We start from the raw sequence: 6,365 nt of genomic DNA, 5'->3' as shown, positions 1-6,365 counted from the left end.
TGTTAACTTTGCTTGCTATGCTCAACAATTCTACCAGAAGCCAATAATTCGATCTAAAATAGTTTCTTCAACGAAATCACTATTGTTGATTGCGGACAAATTGCTCCCGCAAGAAAAATGTGGTAGGGTCTGAACAAAAGGAAGCTTAACACTTCAGGAACAACACTCCCTTAACATCAATTGAATCAACTGTATTATCCATCTCTATCATATCCTCATATGAATGCGCGCAGAGATCATCTCAAATTTGATCTAAATTACAACAGAAAATGGTCTCTTGGCTACTCTGACGTGTCAAAGTAGTCTAGTTCTTGTAAAAAATCGTGGTAGAGGTCATCTCTCTTGACATCATAGCACCAGCTGTCGGTGTCTGTAAAGAGAAATTTCAACTTCTGGAGTCCGTACTTTGAGACCATGCAATTGTAGTGGAAATCATCATTATACATCAGAACTTTAGACAGATCAAGAATCGTAAAGCCGACGTAAATCGTGCGGTTCAGGTACAACTTGGTATTCCTCATACTGACAGTCATTAGATCTTCAGAAAAGATGCGGAAGGAATCAAATGTGGGTAAATGAGGCGGTCAGTTTGTTGGGTTTGTTTAGGTTGGTCACCAGCTTGACATTCACACGCTTTCGCAGGTTTTCCATCGTTTTGCCAAATACCGCATTGTTCATAAGTTTGAAGAAATCTTTTTCAAAGTCATTGGACGGTTGTTTTCTTTTTCCGGTCTTGAAGTCGATGTAACTCGTCAACCCACATACTCTGTGCTAAACCAAGTGCCCGATGGATCTTTGTTAGCTTCATGCCAAGGTCTAAGTACAGCTTCAGGTTGAGGTAATGAAGAATGTAGTGCGTTTTGTCGCAGAGGTTTGGGACCAGTTTAGTTACGGGCGCACCACCCAGGTTCAAGTCTTGTACCAACTGCTGACAGTAGGGAGACAGCATGTTTGGGGTTACTGTCATCTTCTCTGGCGCTAAAGGATAATCCTATTGCAGTTCGTTGAGTTCTGTAGGGTATTCTGGATCTACTTCAAGAATGTACCCATCTTCACCATTATTTGTTACGGCCATCACATTCACCTCCTCGATTTCATGCTCCATCAACCAGAAAAAGTCGTGCGTTGGGACAGGTTGACTCATGGCCATCCATCCGCGTTGTTGGCGTCCAAGTACATGATATAGTTCTTTTCCTGAGTCGAGTCATAACGAGGTACAACTGGTTTATTTGCCTTGCCATAACGATTGCTGATCATGGAAATACCGCCACGGATGTCCTCTTCGACAAACAATTCGCGCCCTGCGGGGTCGGTTAATAATACTAATTCTACATCTGTCATCTTAAGACAGGCGGAACAGGCCAGACCAGGAGAGATGTAGTAATGAGCAGGGTCTAATCCGTAGTAATTGAAGCGAATGCTTCAAAACTTTTCAAAGACATCAGCCAGCAATAATACGTCGGAGAGAAGGTAGAGATCGTGGTACTCGCCAAGGGTTTGAAGTTGGAACGTTGTAAATATTGTTTGTCCATGCTGGTAATCTTCATCACTGATATGCCCTTCGGTAATCTGGCTGAAGAAGGCTTCTTTGGATGGGAGTTGTCGCTCTTGAAACTTGCTCACATCGTCCATATAGTCGTATGGGTACACGCCTTTTCTCAACAGCAGAGGTACTTCACTTTCCTTCATGTAGCGCTTGAGAACATGAAATTTACCATCTCCTTCCTTTGACAGATTCGACACAAGCTTTTCTAAGGATTCTTTCATAAATTGAAACGAGTCAAGAAAATCCAAGTGGCCGTTTGAGAAGGAAATATACTTTTTCATATTGTTTGGAATGCAATTGATGGTCTTGTTCTTCAACTTTTCCGCACCTTGCATAATGAGGTGGGAGTCGTAGCCTGTGAGATTATGAAGAATGACCGGAATTCGACCCGTGAATTGAAAATTCAAATTGCAAGCGTTATGGGCCGCCCCTCTGAATTTACCAGTAAGATGGCAGTGATCTCGAACCCGATCAGCACCAAGCTCCTCTAGATCTGTACAAATATGACAATGAGTGTTTTGTTGAAACTTTTGCTCTTCGTAAGGGGTTAATTGCATAGGAACAATCTCTACCACGAGATTATGAATTCTTTCCTCTTCGCTTAACGCTTCCAGGAAGTTGTCCACTGAATCTTCTTCGCGATAGAGTACGGAAGGTTTGCAGTATTCTGGTTTTTCAGAGACAATCACCTAAGCAAAACCACAGCTTGATGTTTCTGAAATGGCAATGTTATTCTGCTTCTTAAACTTTGGGATCTTATTGATTGCAATTGGTACAGGACACTCAAGTTGACTTCGCTGACATAGGGCTGGTAGAGATGAATTGGTATGGGGTTGGATTTGCGGAAGATTGGATATAAAGCTGCCAAGACGCTCCACATGAAGCACTTATATTATCTTTGTTTTCAATGTTAATGATCGCTTTGTTACCCTTTAACTTCTTGGGTAAAGGCAGATAGCTGGAGTCTTTCAGCGGTTTGTACTGAGCCACGTTCACATCGTGGTGTAGGATTTCAAATAGGATCCAACCACTTCGATCTGATAAGTCGAGAAAACGTTTAAAATCTTCTAGTTCGCTTCACCGAGTTGATCTGTAATTTCATGCATGTTCACTGTTGTCACACAAAAACTCAGAAAATGAGGTTCTGAAATCTCATCAGACCCATCTGCTTTTGGTTTGATTAACCTGACTTGAACGTTGACGAACCACTTGATTCGGCTCTTGGTTTTTGTTCTGACTCAAACGGTGAAGCAGCGATTTTTTCTTTCCGTGCAACAACATCCTGAGGTCGCGTTTCTTTTGAATTCGTGGTTTCAATTAGAAGGTTTTCAGGGAGTCCGTCATGGCAGATGTCGAAGCACAAGGATTATCTGAGCACTTCGTAGATTCTTACTCTCTGTAGTCGCATCGGGAAGAATCGCGTCTGATCATCTCTTGGCAGTTTCCTCGCTCGGTCTCCGTTATCTTCTGCTTCTGGATATTTTCGCTTACGGCTATCGCGATGATATTTTCCTTCTGAAACGCACACAATTTTTGGTGTTCCAAACATGTATCGCAACGATAAAACTTGCGGGAACAAATTGAATAGTGGCACTGGTGGAGTTTCTCTTGAGAATGTTTCTTCATATGCCTCTTCAAAGCATCTTTTCGTGTAAACGAATTTCCACATCGCTTACGAGTAAAAGATCTGCCATCATGAAGCGGCTTCTTGTGCCGTGCAATCCTACTCACTAGCTGCTTCTCTTTCATCCGTACTCTTCAAAGGCTCGGGTCGAAATAAAGGGTATTTTTCTTACTGAAGATAAATGACTTATATTTACATGATTACGTCCGATTGGTTGAAACTAGATGCTGTTGTGACGTAAAAGAGGCATGCTCCAGTGTCTTGACGCAGCTCTTTATGTTGTCCCGGACATAGTATCCAATCGTGGTTTAGGATTCTTTGGTTTGGTGCAATCAATTGTGAAGGTCACGTTGGATTTGTCTTGTAGAGACAGTCTTCCGCATTGTTAAGAAAGACACTTACGTTAAAAATATTAATTAATTTTAATGCCCAGTCAGTTCAATCACTCCCTAGATTTTATAATGATTTTAAATGTTTTTGAGTCTCTTCTACAGACCGTTTATTATTTTTTAGTTGCAAGTGTCTATTCTTAAACAGTTCTACCTTTATCTCAATTATCTAAACTAGCATTTGGACATACACATTTTATTTCATGTAATATTTTTAGTATAATAACACACGACCCCACAAGCATGTCAGTGATTTAAACTTTATCGTGTTTAAATAAAGAATGTGTATGTATGTATGTGTGTATGTATGTATGTATGTATGTATGTATGTATGTATGTATGTATGTATGTATGTATGTATGTATGTATGTATGTATGTATGTATGTGAAAACAAAGTTTATTACAATTCGAGATTCACGTATCATCGGTAAGATATAGGAGCATGATATTTCTTGAGTTGAACTATAGGGAAGATATCGCTGACGTCATCCAGTATCATTAATGTGCCAACCAGAGCCCCATTGGCTGTCGAAATAAAAGGTCTTTTGTTCCTGTGGTTGGCACACTTGAATAACAAAAGCAATGTTTGTAAACAGATATTTTCCTATAGCTGTGTCAGAAACGTCAATAAACTTCCCTTGAAATGATGCTGCTGTCTGTCTATCAAGCTTGATGAAATATCTATGCAAATGAAGTAATTGGCACCCATTCACATATTAATTATGTGTGCAATCAATTGTGCCTGGTATGTTCCGATGTTCCAATCATGGTGCGGGGTTTTCTGGTTTTGTTTGTGTGTGTGTGTGTGTGTGTGTGTGTGTGTGTGTGCTATCAATTGTGATGGGTATGTTCCGGACACTTTATCCAATCACAATGCGAGACTCTGTAATGTGTGCAATCAATTGTGACGGTCATGTTACGATTATTAAATATTCACGACTTGTCTGAGCCCGTTCATACGTACCTTTCAAGACTCAAAATAGCGATTGACTCTCTACAAGCCCACGACATCATTACACCCTCATTACAACGCTTTCTTGTTGTACAATCTTCACATCCAAATTACCTATTCTTACCTATGATGTCAGGTTTATGGTGGTGGATCCTCGATCCACCATGATCCGCCAGGCAGAACCGCAATTTCAAAAACTACTGCTGTGCTTCAGCCTGTTTCACGACTTGTCTGAGCCTGCCCGTTCATACGTACCTTTCAAGACACAAAAATAGCGATTGACTCTCTACAAGCCCACGACATCATTACACCCTCATTACAACGCTTTCTTGTTGTACAATCTTCACATCCAAATTACCTATTCGTACCTATGATGTAAGGTTTATGGTGGTGGATCCTCGATCCACCATGATCCGCCAGGCAGAACCGCAATTTCAAAAACTACTGCTGTGCTTCAGCCTGTTTACGCCTCGTGTAATAAGCTGACATTTACTTACAGGACAAGGTCTTTTATATTGTAAATTTATAACTAGGTGAAAACAAAGCACGGTGTGAGAAAGTAGGAGTAAATATTTAGCAGCTGGGTGAAAAAAGGCAGTATCAAGTTTTTTAGTTTCGTAACAAGATTATTACATGTGGAGATATTACTTCTTTACTCCATGGACTAGAACTTGAAATGTCCAAAATTAAGCAGATCATATAAAACTTATTCCTTCCTAATTTATATCCAGCCACTATTCCAAGTGGTGCCTTGCAGGGAGCGGTCAACGCAGTCGCTGAACTCGCGAAGCAGAATCCTACCGATGCAACCCAGATGGGCATTAAGATCGCCCAAACTGCAGGGATCAAGCCAGAATATGGTTTGGCATTTGCCTCTGGATTTCTTGGTACTGCCCGTTTTGAAAAATCGGAGCAGAAGAATTAAGAAGAATGCGCAGAAGACCTGAGCAGTTTGTTTGCAATTTTTACCAAAGAAAGCAGTAAATTATATGTGTTGAACGTCTTTCGTCTTGCTCGTCTTATGCGGAGAAGCGGTGGCCTCATGGTTAGCGCGCTCGCCTCCGGATCGAAGATCCGCTGGGGACATTGTGTTGCATTCTTCAGCAAGACATTTTACTTTCACAGTGCCTCTCTCCGCCTAGGTGTATAACTGGGTACCGGCGAATTTTAAAAGCTGGGGGGTGACATAGCGATGGACTAGAATTCCATCCAGGAGGTAGTAACTGATACTCCTATCTATCTATCCTAGTCGCTTCATGCCACAGAGATAAGTGCCGGTCTGATGGGCCACTTGGCTCGTATGCAGGCTGTTCACCTCTTTTGACAGCTTACGCCACTACCCAAGCGCCAATGTTTGTTTGTTCGTTGGCTCAACAGTCTCAGAAAACGCTAAACGCAAATCAAGGCTAGTAACATTTGGGGTTCTTGTTTTTGAAAGTATTTTATCGCTTAATAAATGAAGAAAATAGCGCTTTGCATTTCCCTCTTGTTTTCCGCCATTCGGCTTTCCGCCTTTCCCCTCCGGCCTCCTGTACCGCTCCAGCTCCCTACTCTCCCGGGCTCCTGCCCCTTCCCCACACCCCCACACATTGAATTAGTTTTTCCTAAGAAAGGGGTTTCAAGGTTACACTTTAAAAACTCTTTTGTGGAGGCGTAAATCATGTTTACAATGTTGGTTAATACACAACACTGTTTCATTTATGGTTCGATGAAAGTTACATTTATTCTACAAAAAGGTGAGCACATACAGTGTAAATATGTATAACCTATTTTGAAGACAATGCTAAAACGCTGAGCATTTTCGGCATAAAGTCTGCCAAGTCACAATCTACCTTATTTCCAAAAATGGCAAA

General features: G+C 41.3%; 1 protein-coding gene and 1 pseudogene across 1 annotated transcript in view; one reads left to right on the top strand and one right to left on the bottom strand.

The window, feature by feature from the left end:
• Window positions 1-5,480, top strand: part of LOC138041252 (uncharacterized) — a 17,310-nt gene extending 11,830 nt beyond the window's left edge. The window contains exon 3 of the mRNA XM_068887025.1: window positions 5,244-5,480. Within this exon, the coding sequence (XP_068743126.1) occupies window positions 5,244-5,437 (194 nt within the window). The 3' untranslated portion in view covers window positions 5,438-5,480. The remainder of the gene's footprint in view (window positions 1-5,243) is intronic.
• Window positions 1,141-1,767, bottom strand: LOC138041752 (uncharacterized; annotated as a pseudogene).
• Window positions 5,481-6,365: the final 885 nt, after the last annotated feature.

Source organism: Montipora capricornis, chromosome 3 (assembly GCF_036669925.1).
Source record: "Montipora capricornis isolate CH-2021 chromosome 3, ASM3666992v2, whole genome shotgun sequence".
Taxonomy (NCBI): Eukaryota; Metazoa; Cnidaria; class Anthozoa; order Scleractinia; family Acroporidae; genus Montipora; species Montipora capricornis.
Note: the sequence above shows the minus strand (reverse complement) of the source record. Positions and strands in the feature narration are given on the sequence as shown.